Below are 20,053 nucleotides of genomic sequence, written 5' to 3' on the forward strand. Positions count from 1 at the left end.
ATTAAGTGGTTATCATCACAGGCTACCTATAGCCAGTTAATATAATAAATTTAAAATATGATAGACATGTACATTGAGGAAAACAATAAAATGTGTTACCTCATGTTTTTAAAAAATCGAGATAAGCCTTTAACAGAATAAAAGTAGCTTAAATGGCACTGTTTTACAAAAATGTGCTTCTGCTTATCCCATAATCCTTTCAGTATTTTCCTGGTAATTCAGCAAACTTCTTAAAACTGAACAAAATTAGGATTTTGTGCTTCTATGTTTACAGAAAGAGCATATCAAACTGACAAATTTGATAATCTTAAAAAAAAAAGAAAGAAAAAACTGTTCTTATTTCAAAGGTCCAAAAAATAAGGGTTTATTTACTATGCCGACCTAGACTTCTTGTTGTTTTTAAGATAGTAAATTAGAAAAACATGGCCAGAGTTAGAGGTTACTCAATCAGGTTGAAGCTGGGACTTTTATTCCAGCAGCTCCTGTTCCCCAAATTATATCTGATAATGTTCTAAGTCTAAACATATTTTAGTTCAAAATGATACTCCGCTCTTAGATATAAAATGTCACTAAACTTCCAAATATCAACAGGTTTACCTACCCTCCTCAGCTGGTGTATTTGTATTCAGAGTAATCTGCCACTCAGTACCTCTGAATTGTAATATTTGAGGAACTGAAACTTTGAGCTGGTATGTTTGTTTTGTATTTTCCTATGCATAATCACAGGATAGGAACATTAATAAAGGGGTTGGTGTATTGGCCACTGCAGAGGCCTATGATTTAGGTAGAGTCATGGCAACAAAGCAAAGCTGAATGTGTGCAAGTGTAAAATAGATCTCAGCCTGTATTGTGTTGAATAGAAGAGAAGACAAATGTGTCAAAAGACACAGGAGTAAAATATCCAAAACTGTTTGAAATGATCATTTCTCAAAATTCAAGAAAGGTTCATGATAAGTACTCCCTTACACCAACTACAAAAACATTATTATCTGGAAGCAAGATGGCACCTGTAAACTTAAAATTGGCCAAGTTCCTTTGAACTATATCTCAAAGAGAGGAGGAAGCTTGAAATGGTAGTGATCTGAGGATGTCCACGTGGGTTGGCAAGCATATGTTGCTGCTAAGCAGAGGAAGTGGTACACCAGGATTTCTTCATACGCGTGAGCTCTTTATAAACTCATCCTCATGAGGGCTGTTTTAAATAGAAAGAAAATGACACACAGTCCCCGACTGGGCTTCCTAACTGTTTGGAAAGAGTTGCCACTTTCCCCAAACGTTAGGTTACTGTGGGGGAATTTTCCAAAACTGTCAACAATTCCATTTTTATACTGGGTTCTTCCTCTCCACATAAGACAGATGCAAGGCGGCATGAGCTATATTTGGTCTTGTAGGAGACGTAAGTTATTTTTACTATGCTGACTCCTACCTGACAGTGAAAGACGTATTCTGGTGTGGTTTTCTTAAACTTCATGTTCCAGACCAAGGCCACTCCATCTGGTTCATGGGGAGCATCTTCATTGTTGTTGTAGGAAGCAACCATCAGCTCGGGGTACTGGATAGAAAAGGTCACAAGGATGAATTATGTCAAATTGCCAACACAAGGAAACTTCCTTATTCCTACAGACACATGCTATATTACATCATTTAAATGACACTGTTTTTAAAATATAATTTATTGTCAAATTGGCTAACATACAGTGTGTACAGTGTGCTCTTGGTTTTGGGGTAGATGCCTATGATTCATCGCTTGCAAACAACACCCAGTGCTCATCCCACCAAGTGCCCTCCTCAATGCCCATCACCCATTTTCCCCTCCCCCCCCCCACCATCAACCCTCAGTTTGTTCTCTGTATTTAAGAGTCTCTTATGGTTTGCCTCCTACCCTCTGTGTTTGTAACTATTTTTTTACCCTTCCCTTCCCCCATGGTCTTCTGTTAAGTTTCTCAAGTTCCACATAGGAGTGAAAACATATATCTCTCTTTCTCTGACTGACTTATTTCAGTTAGCATCCAGTTCCATCCATGTTACTGCAAATGGCAGGATTTCATTCTTTTTCATTGCCAAGTAGTATTCCATTGTATATATAAACCACATCTTCTTTATCCATTTATCAGTTGATGGACATCGAAGCTCCTTCCATAATTTGACTATTGTTGAAAGCACTGCTATAAACATTGGGGTACCTGTGCCTCTGTGAATCAGCACTCCTGTATCCCTTAGATAAATTCCTAGTGGCGCTAGTGCTGGGTCGTAGGGTTGTTCTATTTTTAATTTTTTGAGGAACGTCCACACTGTTTTCCAGAGGGGCTGCACCAGTTTGCATTCCCACCAACAGTGCAAGAGAGTTCCCATTTCTCCACATCCTCTCCAGCATCTATAGTCTCCTGATTTGTTCATTTTGGCCACTCTGACTGGCGTGAGGTGGTATCTGAGTGTGGTTTTGATTTGTATTTTCCTGATGAGGAGTGACGTTGAGCATCTTTTCATGTGTCTGTTGGTAAATGGTACTTTTTTTTTATGTTGTGGCATACTTAATACCAACGGCTACTTCAGCCTCTTACAATCTGCTGTCTGTTTCCAGTGTTCCAGGTGTGCTTACCACAGTCACCGATAACTACCAAACTGCACACATTACGGGATCTCTCTGCATTATCTGACATTTGGGCTGCTCCCTCCTTTCTCTAATATTGGTTTCCATACATCTTTCTCTCCCGATTCTTTTCCTCACCATTCTTTTTAGTCGCTATAGGTTCTCCTTCTAATACCTATATTCCAGTGGGGCGGTGGACTGTTTTCTGCCCTTTTTACAAAACTCTGTCCATACATTCTCCCTGGGTGATCTCATCTACTCCAATGACTTTAATAAGCTTTAAAATGCTGACAATGTTCAAATCTATATCTCTAGCCTTGATTTCTCTCTCAGCTACAGGTCTTTTTCGCACTGGAGATTTCTCTGAGCTACCCACAGACACATCAGATACAATGCATACAAAATGCATAAGAATGAGCTTATTGCCTTCTATAAAAACCTCTTACTCTTCTACTGTACTCGCTTTTTGGTGCCTTTTATCTAACATTCACCTAGCTGCCCAAACCAGACACTCCATGTTCATTTTTACTTCCCATTTACTGTGTTTTACTACTTCCTTAAAACCTTTCAAAGGCATATTTTCCTTCCACCCTTAAAGGGAGGATCTCCTAAACTAATTTCTTATCTGAATACAAGCTACAGCTGCCTAAATGGCTTCCTTCTTGCAGACTTTCCAGGCCCTACCCTCACCACTCCATTCTCCATCCTTTGTTAATATGACTTTACAAAACATACATTTGGCTAAGTCACTCCTCTGCTTAAAAAACTTTAATGGCTCATCATTACTCTCAAGAGAAAATCCAGGTCATATAGAGTCTTTCATGATCAGTCATTTTCCACCTTCTCTGCTTAATCTCTTACCACCTGCCCTCCCTCTTCAACCCCCACACCCTCATGGACTAGTTCTGGGGTTCATAGGTATAGCCTCTATGCCTAGGAGTTTAATACTCACTCTTACTAGAATACCTCTTATGTGTTGTTTCATTAACTCATTCTTTAAAAAAATTTTTTTTTAACATTTATTTACTTTTGAGAGACAGAGAGTAAGCGGGGGTGGGGCAGATGGTCAGAGAGAGAGGGAGACACAGAATCAGAAGCAGGCTCCAGGCTCTGAGCTGTCAGCACAGAGCCCGACACGGGGCTTAAACCCACGAATCGTGAGACCATGACCTGAGCGAAGTCAGACAATCGATGGAGCCACCCAGGCGCCCCTCTTTTTTTTTTTTTAAGCATTTATTTATTTTGAGAAAGGGAAAGTGCATGAACAGGGGAGGAGCAGAGAGAGAGAGGGAGAGAGAGAGAATCCCAAGCAGGCTCCACACTGGCAGTGAGGAGCCTGACGTGGGACACAAAACCATGAACCGTGAGATCATGACTGGAACCAAAACCAAGAGTCAGATGCTTAACTGACTGAGCCGTCCAGGCACTCCTGACATTAATTCATTCTTTAAAATTCAACACATGAATCAAGTCCTTCAAACAATCCTAACTTTCTACCACCCTTCCTCATTTCTCATAGGCTCCCTTAGCATTATTGTGTGTTCCCCCATTAGAGCACTTGTCAAACTGTACTATGGTGTTTTCCCACTTATGTCTCTTACTAGTTTGTAAGCTCTCTGGGTGTAGGGACTTATTCTTATTAACTTTTAAATCTAGTATCTTGTAACCTCTAGCACATAATCAACTTGTGTCAAAATCTGTTGAAATACAGATGCTGTTTTTATTTTAGTGACTCTGTGCTCAGTAGAAAGACATATTTAATCCTTTGTTGTCAAATAATGTCGACAATTAAAAGCATAAGTGCAAGAACCACAATGAGTAAAATAATAAGGACTCTAAAGTGAACAGAAATACCTACTTACCCTGTGTGAATTCTGTGCTGTGTGTGTAATTAAACAAGCTGGGGATGAATCTTGTGAAGGGTGTTTATGAGTTAGAATCCATTTCATGAAAATGCCATTCCTACTTGGCATTCCCATAAGGCGGCACCATTAAAAATAGCATCAGGATTATAGCAGATTATATCACTCTTTGCTCATAGATAACTTAATTTTCCATTCTTTCTCACTATTATATATATATATATATATATATGTATGTATATACATACATATATTTATATACATACATATATATGTACACATACATACACATATACATATACCCACACATACATCTTCTATTAGAAGATGGTCCTTATAACTTTAAACATCAACTTTTTTTCTATCAAAAACAATTAAACCTGAGTCTTCTAGGTGGCTTTATTAATTTTGCAGCAACCTCAGCTTAAGAAAGCTGCAGGAAGTTACAATTGGTTGGTGCGGAGGAAGTATAATCCTACAAGACACATGTATGCAGCCACCAGGGGAAGTAATCATTCTTTATTAGAAAACGTTCCTCAGTGGCTGAATCGAAAGCCCATTAGGAAAGGCCTTTGATTCAAAGCCCATTCAAAGAAACTAATATCCAGATAAACACAGAAGTCTCCAGGTTGTCCATCTGAAGTTTAACTATGTCACATGTGAAAGGCAACTCTATAAACACCAACAGCCCTGCCACAGTGACCAATGAGCAGCCAGATGTGTCTGCAATAATATCCCACAGCTTCACATCTGGGTCTCATAGTTGGCTCCCACTTGTAGTTTTTTTTCTTTTTTCCATTAAAAATAGTTAAAATCATTTGGCTTTAAAGCTTGTTTTGAAAATAGGGAGAGTTTTAGTAAAATACCAGTGAAATGCCTTTCGTGTAATTTCTATAACTGGCATCACAAATCCCAAAGATACTGATTTAACTTATATCTCATGCAAGCTTTTATGATTTCAAAGTCCCTTCTTATGTGCCTTTTCCCATTGTTTGTTTGAACATGACTAGTCCTATTTTCTTACTCTCAAATGAAAAGCAAATATCTGAACAATTATTTAAAACCTGAATGTTAAAATTATGATGTCAAAGGGAATATGAACAACTAGGAAGTTTATAGTTACTCATCAGGCTGGATTATCCAATCTTTAACCTAGGAGAATTTTACCTGGAGATTACCAGATCTGTTCTCAAGCTATTTGTTCTTACAGAGAATAAATTCAGACATTTATCAGAGAAGAAGGAACCAATATGTTTTCAGGCCCTTTACGTGTCAGATGCTGAGCCGGGTGATACATTTACTCATTGGCTCCTTGCCATCCCCAAGAGCAGAGGTGGTTTTACCAGCCTTACAGATGAAGAAGCCGAGGGTCTTAGAGTAAGTAACTCATTGTGAGTTATGTTGCTAATAAATGAAGATATGAGAGCCTTACTTGAAGTCTGTTTGGTTTCAAAGGCCATGTCCCTTCTAGTCCACTGTGACGTGTCCAGTGCTTCCTACGTATATGTAATTCACTGCACCAGGTGAAATGTGGGACAAGAATGTCAACAATAACATGCTTAGCTCTATAGAAGCTCACCCTTACGTAGAGGGAGGAAAGGTAAGACACATGTATGAATAACTACAATGCAAACTTAAAGGCAGAGCATGATAATGTGCTACAGTGGAAGTGTAGAAAAGGTTCCTTGGAAGTACAGAGGAGGAAAGAACCACCTTAGTTGGGATAGGATGTGGCAGGGAAAGAAACTGGAAAAGACTTCTAAGAAGAAAGGATCCATGCATTGGGCCTTATCAATGGTAGATTATTAGGAGAGAAGAGAAAAGGGAATGTGGGCAAGGGTACAAATATGAGTGCAGGAGATGTATCTTGGTCATCTGCCTGGTTCACAATAATTCTCTCATTTTTGGAGATTCTCTCAGTACATAGGTATCTAACTTCTCAGGGACAATTAGTTCATTGCAGGGTTGATACTTGACCCAGCACAGATCACATCCCCTGAACTGGCTATGGTAAATTTTGAACTGAGATACAGAACCTGTGGGCTGGCATATGAGTCAGGTTATGACAGCATCCTATTGGTGAGGTCCCTCAAGCAGCCTGGATCTCTACTCTTCCCGAATCCCAGTTCTTCTTTTCTGTGGATTTCCTAAGTGCATGGGTGCCTCTCCAGTAAATCACCCGTTTTGCTTACGCTAACCAGAGGTGAAATTTTCTTAACTAACGCAGCATGGAGCACATTCAGGAGGCTTCAGGTTGTTGCATTTGGCTTGGAGGTAGGTTATATGAAGATGTAAACAAGCAGAAAGAGCTGGAAATGCATCTGGGCATCCTCATAGATGTTGCCAAGTACAGGCTGATGATTTTAGACTTTACTTTGGGGACACTAGGAGTTATATTCAGCAACTACTAATACTACTGCCACTACTACTTTCACTGGCCACATTTATGGAGCACTTTTCATGTACCAGATGCTTTTTAAGTCCTACTGCTTTAAGTACATTAACTCATGTAATAGTCAGCAGATGAGCGAGGTATTATTACCATCATCTTATGAATGAGGAAGCTAAAAGTAAAGAGAAGTTAGGCAACTTGCTCAAGGTGATACTGAGAGTTTATAAGTAATCTTTACAAATATTAATCTGGTCAAGTGCTTATAATGGCTCAACAGTATACAGACTGGAGGTAGAAAGACCAGCTAGGAAGCCACTTCCTAAGATAAGCAAGAAGTAGAGGGCATGGCATAAAGTCAGTGTCAAATCCACCTGCTAGTGGACTTGAGCTGGTATCCATGGGAATCTTCTTGCTACTATAAATTTGATTGGATGTGGAAACTAAATGAACTATCAAAGATTACTCAGGTTTGTACCCTGGATAGCTGCAAGGTTGGAGGATGCATTTTACATGGGAGAGGAGTATATATGGTAGGAGTAAGGTCATGGATGTGGTTTTGTACAAGCCTGGAAAAGCTACCATGCAGTATGTGGACAGTATTATTGGCTCACACTGTTCAACAATGGTCAGTGAACGACAAGGCTGACAGAATTGCCCGAGTGCCACTGTTTCTTCCAGGGAATGATGGTTGGTGGATATTTACAAATGTTATAAAGTTAAAGTGTTCTTGCTCCAGAAGCCCAGAAGATCAAAGCAAAGCCGCGCGGAAACCTTACGGTTTCTTCCTTGTTCTCCCCTCTGTTCCACTCAGGTAAACACCCTAGACATATAGGCCACTATGAGACTCTGAGACTGTGCCTCTTGCTCTTCTTTCTTTTCCTTTTTTTTTTTTTTTAAATTTTTTTTTTTCAACGTTTATTTATTTTTGGGACAGAGAGAGACAGAGCATGAACGGGGGAGGGGCAGAGAGAGAGGGAGACACAGAATCGGAAACAGGCTCCAGGCTCCGAGCCATCAGCCCAGAGCCTGACGCGGGGCTCGAACTCCCGGACCGCGAGATCGTGACCTGGCTGAAGTCGGACGCTTAACCGACTGCGCCACCCAAGCGCCCCTCTTCTTTCTTAACATTACTGAATTGCATCCAGAATCATTTAGAAGAGTCTGCATCCCATAACCATATAAACCTGGTCCTTGGAACCCCATAAAAATCTTATGATGCAGGAGCCGAGGATTCCAATTCCTTTTTCTCATGCTCCACATAAAACATGCTTTTCAGAAATGCAAACCTCTCCTCTACCGTGTAGATGAGTAGGTTATACAAAAATGGTGAAAAGTACATGTGGTCTCTCCATGGTAGAGTTTCTGCTCTTTACAGTTTCAGTTCTTGCAAAAGACGATCACACAGACCCCCATGTGGAAATAAATCCTTCCACGGCCAATACGGCCATCACATGCTGCAGCCATGCAGGGCCCAGCCCCGCTGATGCTCTCTCCGCCAACTCCTCAGGGAGCATTACCAACCGGCCCCGGGAACACGGTAGAAGTCACCTTTGAGGAATGTGTCAGATAAGGTTCCTGTGTAATTTCCAGACTCAGAACAAGTGAACAAGCCGAGCTAAGTGTTTCCTCAGGCTTGGATCTGATTTCTGTGCATACACCCGAGCGTGCTCACGGACCACCCACATGCTGGCGGGAAGTGGCTGGGCCAGCCCTGCTTATATTAGTCTCTGCACGATCATGCACTGTGTGCTCTGTTGTTTGCATGTAAAAGGAGGTTCAAGAGGAGAGAACACCGGCCCACTTGGTGGTTGATGACAGTCCAGTTGTGAGGGATTACACTCCTCTTCAGTTCTCCTGTTCTCCAGTAGGATTAAACGGGGCTCTTCACATCATCTGTTTCACAGCTCTGCCTAGAACACACTCTCCTCCCCTCCATTGGTCTAAATCCCAGTCTCCCAGAGAGATCCTGCACTTGCTATCTGCCTCATATCATTCAGCACTTATAACCTCTCTTGGTTCCAGATTCAAAAGTCCTTTGTGAAAGGCAGTGGTAAAGAGAATAGCCCTGAAGTGCAAAGGACTTGAGTTCAAATCCCCACACTACCACATCCTGACTGAGTGACTCTTAGCAAGTTACTTAGCTTCTCTGAGCCTCAATTTCTTCAGTTGCAAAATGGAAATAGTAATGACTGCCTCATCTGAGTTATGAGGCTGAAATAAGGTAATGCCTTCAGAGAAGCCGGCATAGTGTTTAGCACATAAGAAACACAAATTAAAAGTTAGCCATGATTTAAAAAAGAAAAAGCTAGCCATGATTATTATTCCCAATAAAAACATACCCTATAAGAAAAAAGAAACTGTGTTGCACATCCATGCCCAGAACTTATTCTTATTTTCCTCATTGCCATTATATCGTTGTCATTGCAGGAAGGAACATAGCGTGGTTGTTACAAACGTGGGCTCAGAGGTCAGACCACCTGGGTTCAAACTCTGGCCACCTCACAACTAGGCTGTGTGCACATTATTTAACTGCTCAGTGCTGGGTAATTTGTCAAGTAGTTGAGTTGACTCTTCAGCAAAGTGACTTTTGATAAATTTGCCTACTTTCACTCTGAATACCACACTAAGGAGCATAGGATTTTCTCTTAGAGGCAACAGGGAATTTTAATCCAGGGAGTGGCGGGATCAGATTTGCATTTTAGAAAGATTATTTGGCTAGGGGTCCAGAGGGAAAACCATAGATGAACAAGCACGGATGTAGAAAGACCACTTAGAAGGTTAGCATTATCACAGATGTAAGGTGATGCATATGAGTGGAGACAGTCTATCTTGGTGACAGACTGGGTCTGGAAGATTAAGGGGGGAAGTTGCTAATGTTAATGATGAAAGTTCTGCTTTAGGGCCTTGGGTATATTGTGATGTCTTTAACTTAAAGAGAATGCAGTAGGAAAAAAATTCAGATATGTGAAAATAATGAATTAGTGATTACAGATTCTAGGAGACACCTGAGTGGATCTGTCTGGTGTGTAAAGTGGAATTTAGGAGGGGGACGGGTGGGAGATATCAATAGGCTACCATGTAGTGCTTGAATCCACAGAAGTGGAAGAGGTCTCCACCAGACAGCATATTGGGAGGAAAAGGAGAGGCTGGGGGCACGACCACGAGGACCACAGCAGTGTACGAGAAAAAGAAGTTTTGGGGATGTCTGAGAACTAGCAGAGAGTAATGTTGTGGAACTCAATGGAAGGATATTGTTCTTAGAATACGAGGAAGTCAACTAAGCTGGATGACAGAGAAGTCAGGGCAGATGAGGGCTTAAAATAGCCCACAGGATTTGATGGATAGGAAATCCCTGGTGACCTTAATGATAGCAGTTTTACAGACAAGATGGCCTGGCTCCTTGTCCGGTACCTAACACATAGTAAGAACTCAATGCATATGGATGACAGGGTGAAAAATTTAAACTGAAAGTTTAGTAAAATGGGAAAGAAAACCAAGAGGCATAGAAGAAGATTGTAGGTTGGTGAACACATCTAAAGTAACGGAGAAAATCTCTCATTTTTAAAATACAAATGCCATGAGGACACAGCCCAGTTTGTCTCATCCCAACAATAATTCTTACCTGCAGGGACCAGTCCATGCAAGTGACTACTCGGTGCTTGGACCAATGCTCATCGTAGAATTGACGATTGAAAGAAAGGTTGGCTCCAGCCTGGACATCCCTAGGAGGGTTTAAACATCAGAGACAAATGTGATGCTTCAGAAAGGGGCTTTATCTCTGCTGCTCATATGGAAAGAATGAAATGGCAAGAGCATGGCACTCGCTGAGGCCAAAGCATCAATTTACATAGCAAGCGCTGATCATAAATAAATGAACTAACAGTGGTGTCCTTTATGAAAAGTTTTCCCTAGCCTGGCCCAGAAAAGGTTTCCATGTGTTGTTTTAAACCTGGTATGAAATGTCAAATAATTATCTGGCTCTCACCTTGACCAGTCCCGAAAGCCTTTTCTTCCTCCTAACAAGTTCTATCTTGAAGCAGAGTTTACTAGAAATCTCCCAGCTATCAAGGGAGCAGAGCCCACTTGCAGATTCTTTGATATCAATACCACCTCATCTAGCCTTAGACCAGAGATTAGATACGCATGTTTCTATTTACCTGTAATATCTGAGTGGTTGTAGTGTTGCCTCCCTGCTCAATAGCAAGTGGTAAGTTTTATCATGAGACAGGCATAGTGGAGAGTGGGGGATTCACCAAAAGTAGTAGATACTTAACATAGACCAAAACATTATCTGGGCCCAGGAATACATTTTGGCCAGTGTTTGCTTGGCTGATACTCAACTGGCCACAAAACCTCCTTTGCAGAACCCTGCACTGGTCATGCATTTGCTCCACAAGACTGAGTGCAAATTGAGTAATGCTGCTTCTGTGCCAGTAGCTTTTGGACCTGCACAAAAAGCTACCTATATTTCTTTAGCATCAGTTCAAAAATTCCTCCACACTCACTTTCTTCTGTTCATTTGCTTCATCCCACTGCCTTGCACCCTGTATCACTTGTCTTATACAGCTCTTGTTCAGATGGTGACTTGGCTCCAGACTATTTACTTGGGCTCCAAATTGGCTGACTTAGGACTCTTTTTTCCTGCTAACCCTTCTTCAACTCCACCACTGCAAACTCAGGCAAGAGGTACGCACACACAAGTAACTGCCAGGCACCCAAAAGGAAACAGGACACAGAAAATCAACTGAGCCACAGAATAATGGCTTTTTCAAAGAACAAAAGCATCTCATAATGTGTATACGCAAACTATTACTGTCTCTTTGGAGTAGTCTAATGATGCTGTCAACTGCTTAGAATATTTTCAGAACCTCCTTTTGAAACTGCTTTTGGAGCCTCTGTTACATTCCCTTAAGCATCCTCAATGATGATACACTGTTCTTTGAGAATGTATTTGAATTCTAGAAACAGCAAAAAGCCAAGTCTGATGACTAAGGCAGGTGATCTCAACTTTTCATATTGTTGTTGGCCAAAAGAAATCAGTGGCTAGATTTATTTCTTATAAATTCTTATAAAGTGGCTAATAAACCTGGCTAGATTTATTTCTTATAAGCTCATAAAGTACCTTCCAGTATACCCACAGTGATGGTTGACGGCTGCTGCCTTTCACATTACATATGCTACATTTGGAGGATCATTTGCTTTTATTGATTAGTTTTTAGTTTATCTTTAAATGTATCCCTGCACAGGTGTTGCCTATAAGACACATACACATACTCATGGTATCAAAAAGAAGAAAAGGGTTGCAGTCTCTCTTAGCTGTTCCCCACATCAGTGAAGGGCTCCCATATCTCATGTTTATTTTGTTCAGCTTCCTGTTTGCTTAGACATCAAAAATAGATCTGCTGGATACAACACAAATCTCCTTTGCTGCTTATAAGAATGTTTTCTCAGAGGACAATGTACGTGACTCTGCCAGTCTCTATCACCTGGACTGTTCCCCAGATATCAAGTTCAAAAGCATTTCACGGAAGCACATGATAATTACAGGGAAACTCTAAGCCAGAAGTTATAACCAAAGCCCTTAGTCAAAGCTGTTCAGCAAGATCAACCCTGGAATTTCATCCTCCTCTGATTTGTTTGGTTTAAGATTTGCCTAGTCAATACATAAGTGAATTTAGAATCAACAATAATTTATCGCAGTATTTTTTTTAAAAGAACATGCACACAAGAAACTAACCCATCTTTTTCCTCTAACTCTCGACCGCTGTAGTCAAAGAAGATGTCAGAGTCTTCTGCTAGTGCTCTTTCAATTACCCGTATTGTCCGATCAAAAAAGATGAGAAATTCCTCTGAATGAAGGATCTGCTGTTTTTCTTCCTCTGTCAGCTCCCGTGGAGGGGCTTTTTAAGTAAAAGAGATTGTCAGGAAAGAAGAAAAGGACAATTAAAACATTTCAAGAGGAATCCAACTCTTGAAAGAGACTATTTACCAGAAAAGTGATCAGACAGTGAAACAAACCATTGTTAATATTGATTCTAAATAACTCCTAAATTCACACCAAAGGTTTTTATAGATGTTTCCCCTGATAATTACAAAAAAGATTTCATATCTAGACTAATTACTACTTTGAAGAGTTGAAAAAGATTACAAATGAAAATAAATTGGTGTTTTTAGCAATCAATTCTGAACGTTACTTTCTTTAAAACAGAACTTGAAAAACAGCTCAAAGAGTACATAATAGAAAAATCTGTAAAACTAAACATATTGCATACTACTATAAAGCTGCACATGTGAAATCACTAAGAAGTATCTATAATATCATCTGGGTAGCATCTTTCCTCTCTCTACTATATACATTCATTCTATTTTAGATGGTTAGTTGCTAAGGCCGGCTGACTGTTATATAGGTTCCATTCAAAAACTGAAACATGACCTTCCAAACCTGCTTTCACCTGAGATACCTTCTGCTTCTTTTAAAAAAAGGTTTTTTTAAACATTTATTTATTATTGAGAGACAGAGAGTGAGTAGAGGAGGGGCAGAGAGAGAGGGAGACACAGAATCTGAAACAGGCTCCAGGCTCTGAGCTGTCAGCACAGAGCCCGATGCAGGGCTCGAACTCACAAACCACGAGATCATGACCTGAGCCGAAGTCAGATGCTTAACCGACTGAGCGACCCAGGCTCCCCGATACCTTCTGCTTCTAAACAAACGTGGAACAAATAAACACTTCTAGAAGACACCTCAAAATAATTTTTATGCCTTTCTTTTCTAGCATGATTAATCTTACTGAACTAAATTTGAAGACATAAAATGAGAGAAAAGAGATTAAATAATTAGCAGTATGTCACAGTGTCTGAAAGTCAGCTAACCTCAGAGTCATGATTAGGTAACATAGACTGTTCCTTCAGTGGCAAGTTTACATAAAATGATAGAGAAAAGATTAGGAACTCCCCCAGACCGAACAGCCCTCAGAGGTAGAAACTGTCAGCTGAACTTCTGTGGTTCTTCAGAAACCCCAGGTCAACAACCTTGCAGAAAGCACTCAATACATGTTTGATGGCTTACTTTCTGTAGGACCAGATGGTCCTGGAATTTAAGTGACAGGAGGAGGGTAGTGCAATGCAATCAGTGTCGAGTTCCTAGAGGAGTCTCTCACCCACAGTCTTGCCCAACACTTCCGCTACCATCCCCATAACCATTTCTACCTGACCACTGGCTCAGAAAACCACGTAGGTGCAGTCAGTGGTAGCAGGTTTTATGCAACTTTTATTTGTTTCAATTACTAGCACCCCGAAGCCATTGTCCTGTGAAATCTGAACTGTCTGGAAGCCCTCCTGTAGACCCAAGGATCTCAAGCCTTTGATGTTCATAGTGTCTTCCCCCTTCCCACCTCCCCGTCCCTGACCCAGACCACAATGCAGGGCATCTGGCAGGTCTCCAGAATCTGTATATTTACAAGAAACTGGAATTATTATAATGCAGTTGGTTCACACCTTGAAAAATGCTCTCCGGACAATACTATAACGAAACATGATTCACCTACTAGAACAGACGATCATTTCACAAAACAGTTTACCCTGCAGTTTCTAGTAGCCCTGCATATAGTTAGATACATTTCTTTGCTGCTGAAGCCTCCAGGGCCCTTAATATGCCAATGTGTATTGGGACTCTCCAGGAACCTCCATCAATACCTGCTGAGCAGAGTTGCCCACATACTAGTTTGTGAAACGGTGAAACTGGCAATGTGTGGCTGTCAATAACAAGGACTCTACAAAACCAACCTGGAATCCAACATTGACTCTGCCCTTTGCTAACTTTGATTTTTTAATCAATTAAAGCTCTCGGAGTAGCAGTTTTATCTATAAAATGAGGTAATGATACCAAAACTTTAAGTCAAGCATTCAGTAACTGGTAATTGAGTAGTAATTTATTAGTCTACTTTCTAAAACTCCCATAAATGAGGCATTTGGATTTTTCACTCTTATGTAAGTTCAAGAAAATAGTAAAACTACTAAATGTAACCAGGCAAAAGGAGAAAAAAAAACCCAAAAAACTTTAGGTTCATGTTGTTTCGATAGTACTGTCACATAAATAAATAAACTTCACTAAACAAGGATACTATAGGGTCAAGAAGAATGTCTTATTCTAAAAGCCCATGTTCATATCTTAGTTACTATTGATGTATGACTTGAGACCCATCTGAAATTAAGCAGAGAAATGGTCATTTGTTTCTCCTTATCTTTTTTAAAAATAATATTAAAAGTATATAACCTACTCTCTGTTTATCTTTTTGAGTTACTTCTATTTCACCTGTATCTTTCCTTACAGGTCTATTACCTTGAATAAAAAGTAGTATCTGTGTAATTTTCTGTAATTTTTTCTTCCCTGTAGCTTATTGTCACTTTGATCTCAGCTTTCAAGACATACAACTTCTTCTCTAAGAGAAACATAAATGGCTGATCAAAGTGTATTTGCAGAGGCCAAGTTCAGGTAGGTGAAGCAGTAACCTCTCCAGATATTATATTTGACAATACAATATTTGGCTTGAAATTAAATTGCTACTGAAGCAAAACAAAGGATATATTTTATATTAAGCTTTGATGTCTAACAGGGATCAAATGACATGACTTGTTAGCATAAAATAATAAGATGCATGTACAGACAAGTACTTTTTGAAAGTCATAAACAATATTCAACTTAGGAATTAAATAATAGGGCTATAGTTATTTTTGATAAAAAATCCCAAACCTCCCATATTTAAAAATCTTTAAATTGATAAGTGTTGTTGCAATGTAATGAAAACATAATGGAGTATCCAGGAAACGCAACCAAAAGCTGTATTCAGAGATAAACCTCTCCAGACATCATATTTCATGAAAGAAAATTGGTTGATTAATGGAATCCGCAAGGTTCAAACTACAAGCACAAACAATTAGAATCAGAATTGTATTACTCCAGGGTAGACCCCAAATTCTCCCTGATATATCTGTTTCTGTAGCTTTTCCCTATCCCTGACCCCTAACGAATTATTTTCAACATGTTCACTGCATAAAAAGGTATTAATTAATGTAATAGCAAAAGACATATGAGAGCAAAATATATAATTTTTGGCATTGACAATCATTGGTTTTTCTTATTAAGTTAAGCAGAGCTATTATAGCAGGTTTGTTGTTTGTTTTTGCAACACAAAATGTAGAGTATTTCTGCCAAGAGTTAAAAATATTTTATGCATGTAAAGTGGCCTTTTTTTTCCTTAAAAAAAGAGAGATTCTTTATGAAAAGTCGAACGCATAGATAAAACTAACATATGATCCAAATGGAAAGACAGTTTTCATACTTGCCAAAATTTACCTGAACAGTTATATTTAGCTTGAATAACAGCTGTGAACACAATGTACTGAATTCATGAAATCTGAAGTTTAGAAGATGGTCTAAGTCTATGACTTCGTGGTTGCAAGATTAAAATCTAGTATACGTTTTATTTTAGAATCTTCTTTTTTTTATAATAGAAATGTTAATTTCTCTTAGTTTTGTAGATGAAAATATTTGTATATGTGTCTTTATGATGATTCTATCCTATTTGGTATGTTTTCTTTAGTTTTTTTTTATTGACGTTAATAGGTATTTTTCCATTTATTTCTTTAATTTATTTTATTTACTATATATCATATTTTTTGGTTTCAGGCTTGGGGGATTTTTTTCTCTGTAAATCTATACAATTCATAATGAAATTCACAATTTATATTGAGTACTTTACAATCTTTCCTTGAGTTCAAGAGCTATTTTACAAAAATATTCATTTCAGAAATGTCTTGCTTTGTTTAAAAGATACAGCTTTGATTTTCAGTATGAAAAATTAAATCTTTTAAATATTCTTCAAGAATATATGTAAAAGACAAAAAATAAAGAAGTAAATTCCCACATAGCTTAAATATTAGACCCAATTAAATAGGGACAGTGGCTCTTAAGGGATTTTACTGTGAGATCATTGCATAAATATGAGCAAGAAAACCAAACCAAGCTAATAAAGAAGGATATCCTCCTCTGAAGTTAATGTGAGGTTTATGAGTTAATGTGCATTTACAAGAGCTAGGTCTGATTCTCTTGTTTTAAATCTCTAAACATGAAGATCCCTGAACACTTACATATAGAAATTTCCTAAAATTTGATTAAAAGCTAACATGTACCTGCTGTTTTCTCTACTCCATTGTGGAAAAATGGAGTGAAAACAGTAAAATATCAAACCCTTATTTCTTTACTGCTTAGTGCATTTTGATATCATATGGGCAAAAATGTCAAAAGCTAGTGAGCACTGTTTTTTTTTTCCCATCTCCTGTTCACCGTTTTTTTTTTTTTTTTTTAACTCCAAAAAAGGCTAGATTTCTCAAAAATGTGCTCCCTGGTTTGAAACCGTGGATGTCAAGTTTCAGCCCAGAGCAAATTTTTATGGCTGAGTAATAAATCCCTGAAACTCAAGGTTCGTAAGGGAAGTGCTGACACAGCCCTAACTACTATGCAGCCGTGTGAATGGCGCCACGATTATATCTGCTAGAGATTCTTTAAAAAGTTTGCAAAATACTGTCTTGCTTAAAAAAAAAAAAAAAAAGCCAGAGAGAGTCTGATGCCAACATAAACATGCTTTTAACCCATTATGTGCTAATTTGCAGAAAAGCCATTAATAGAGAAAAAGGCACACAGAGCAGCAGTACAGGAAATGTACTTCAAACTCCTTTTTGACTTTTAACAGGACTTTAATCAATTCCATGAAGCATGAGTAACAGTTAAAACTGGAGGGTGTTTTTGTTCAGAACTTAAGAAGGGGGTTGCAGTGCTTTGCCAGAGAAGACAATTTGGGGATTGGGGTGGGGGTAGGAGGGAATCTGTGCCAAGACACACACAAGACACCTTGGCTCCTTATCACCCAGAATAGCTTAAGGATGTTTTGCAAGAGGAAAAACCTTTTATTTGTTTATTTTAATAAATCCTGAGTTGGTTTGTCTCTTGCTATACCTGTGTTAAAAAAAAGTTCTTACAATTTGAGGTAAAATCTCTCCAATCAAATGCATTTAGACTCTCTCAGAAAAAATAACTCTCATGCCTTCTGTGGATGCCACTGTTAAAGATGCTGAATCTATTCCCTGCCTTTAGTCGTAGCCCAGAACTTGACAGTAATCAAAATCATTCAATGCCTGAGCCGGCTGAAGTGAGTACATATGATCAATGTGTACCCATTCCTATAAAAGTCCCCAGCGACAACGGTGTGCCACATACTATGCTGGAGCCACAGGCATCTTTAATTTAATTTTTTTCTTTATTTCAGAGAGAGAGAAAGAGAGAGAGCGTGAGTGGGGAAGAGGGGCAAAGGGAGAGAGGTAGAGGACCTTAAGCAGGCTCTATGCTCAGCACAGAGCCTGGAGCAGGGCTGGACCCCACCACCTCTGGGATCATGACCTGAGTCGAAATCAAAAGTCAGATGTTCCACCGACTGAGCCACCCAGGTGCCCATCACAGGCATCTTTAAAATTTAAAAATCAAATGAACTTATTTTTTTTTAAATTTTTTAATGTTTATTTTTTGAGAAAGAGAGAGAGAGAGAGTTTGAGCAGGGGAGGGGCAGAGAGAGAGAGGGAGACACAGAATCCGAAGCAGGCTCCAGTCTCCGAGCTGTCAGCACAGAGCCCGATGTGGGGCTCGAACTCACAAGCTGTGAGATCATGACCTGAGCCAAAGTCAGACGCTTAACTGACTGAGCCACCCAGGCGCCCCTCAAATGAACTTCTAATGAAACTTCTGTTGGTCTATATTTGGGACTTAGCAGGGAATATGGAAGTATCTTTTAATTTTTTAATAATGTATATTTATTTTTGAAAGAGAGAGACAGACTGCAAGTGGGGCAGGAGGAGACACAGAATCTGAAACAGGGTCGAGGCTCCCAGCTGTCAGCATGGAGCCCAACATGGGGCTCAAACCCACAAATCACAAGATCATGACCGAAGTCTGATGCTTAACCGACTGAGCCACCCAGGCGCCCCTGGAAAAATCTTTTAAATATGCACTCTGTATTCAGACATACTTCGTTTGTCAGTAAGAATGACGATTTCAAAATTCTTTTATCTCCATGGGCTAAGAATTTCACAGGGATACAAAATTAGATTTTTAAGGATAGAGCACCCGGAGGATTGATTGCCTTCCCTTTTCTTTTTTCTCTCTTGCTTTTGACACCCAGTGCTATGTCAGGATGATACCATCATGATAAAAGGTATAGTCTTTGGTGTCAACGGCAAATCCTGCTCATGCACTTCTACAATGTGTGTCCTTGGGTAAGTTTTTAGACCTCTCTCTTCCTGGTTCTCCATCTATAAGGTAAGAATAATAATAGTATCTGCTTCAAAAGGATGTTCTGAGATGTAGATAATACCTGTAAAGGGCACAGGAGAAAGCTGAGTACACGGGAAGCCCTTAATAAATGCTCATCATTATTATCACTGAAACATGGAAAGTTTCGCTCTTCATACAGGCAGAGCTATGGAAGCACACTTTGAACAGTAGAGTTAATAGTAATGATCATTGCTAATATTTCTGTGTAGATCACATGAATAAACTTCAGAATTTATTAACAAAATAATTATATCTGCTTCTTCCCTTTACTGTTATCATTCAGAATATCCGATGCGGTGCACTAGGTAACATGACAATTGATAACAATTATCTTATGTTTTCACTCTTTAGTAATAATTTTACTGAATTGTGACTGGACTTGTTGCTGGAATTGTGGCTAGCTTGCATTTTATTTACTTCTTTCTCTCGCACATGAGAAAGTGGCAGAGAAAGAGGGAAGGAGGGAGAGAGAGAGGGAGGGAGAGAGACAGAGAGAGAGAGAGAGAGAGAGGGAGGGAGAGAGAGAGAGAATCCTAAACAGGCTCCAGACTCAGCACAAAGCCTGATGCAGGGCTCAATCTCATGACCATGAGATCATGACCTGAGCTGAAATCAAGAGTCAGATGCTTAACCCACTGAATCACCCAAGCACCCCTCTATTTTATTTACTTCTATCAGTCAAAAAATAGATGACTCTTGCTTTGGGGATTACAGTTTATGGTGCTAAATGTAATGTGCTGAAAACCTTCTACATAGGGAGTATGCGTTTAATTTTTACTTACCAGGATAGCCCCTAAGTTGTTAAAAAAAACAACAATAACAATAAATTG

At 39.3% G+C, this 20,053-nt stretch overlaps 1 protein-coding gene across 4 annotated transcripts in view; it reads right to left on the reverse strand.

The window, feature by feature from the left end:
- Window positions 1-20,053, reverse strand: part of DYNC1I1 (dynein cytoplasmic 1 intermediate chain 1) — a 321,789-nt gene that overhangs the window by 107,019 nt on the left and 194,717 nt on the right. For all 4 annotated transcript variants that reach the window (XM_086695920.1, XM_086695909.1, XM_086695921.1 and 1 more), the window contains 3 exons: window positions 12,582-12,744; window positions 10,467-10,566; window positions 1,427-1,552 (listed from right to left, as the gene is read on the reverse strand). In XM_086695920.1, the coding sequence (XP_086552046.1) occupies window positions 1,427-1,552; window positions 10,467-10,566; window positions 12,582-12,744 (389 nt within the window). The remainder of the gene's footprint in view (window positions 1-1,426; window positions 1,553-10,466; window positions 10,567-12,581; window positions 12,745-20,053) is intronic.

The sequence above is a fragment of the Puma concolor genome, chromosome A2, assembly GCF_028749965.1.
Source record: "Puma concolor isolate L17-30 chromosome A2, mPumCon1.1.hap2, whole genome shotgun sequence".
NCBI lineage: Eukaryota > Metazoa > Chordata > Mammalia > Carnivora > Felidae > Puma > Puma concolor.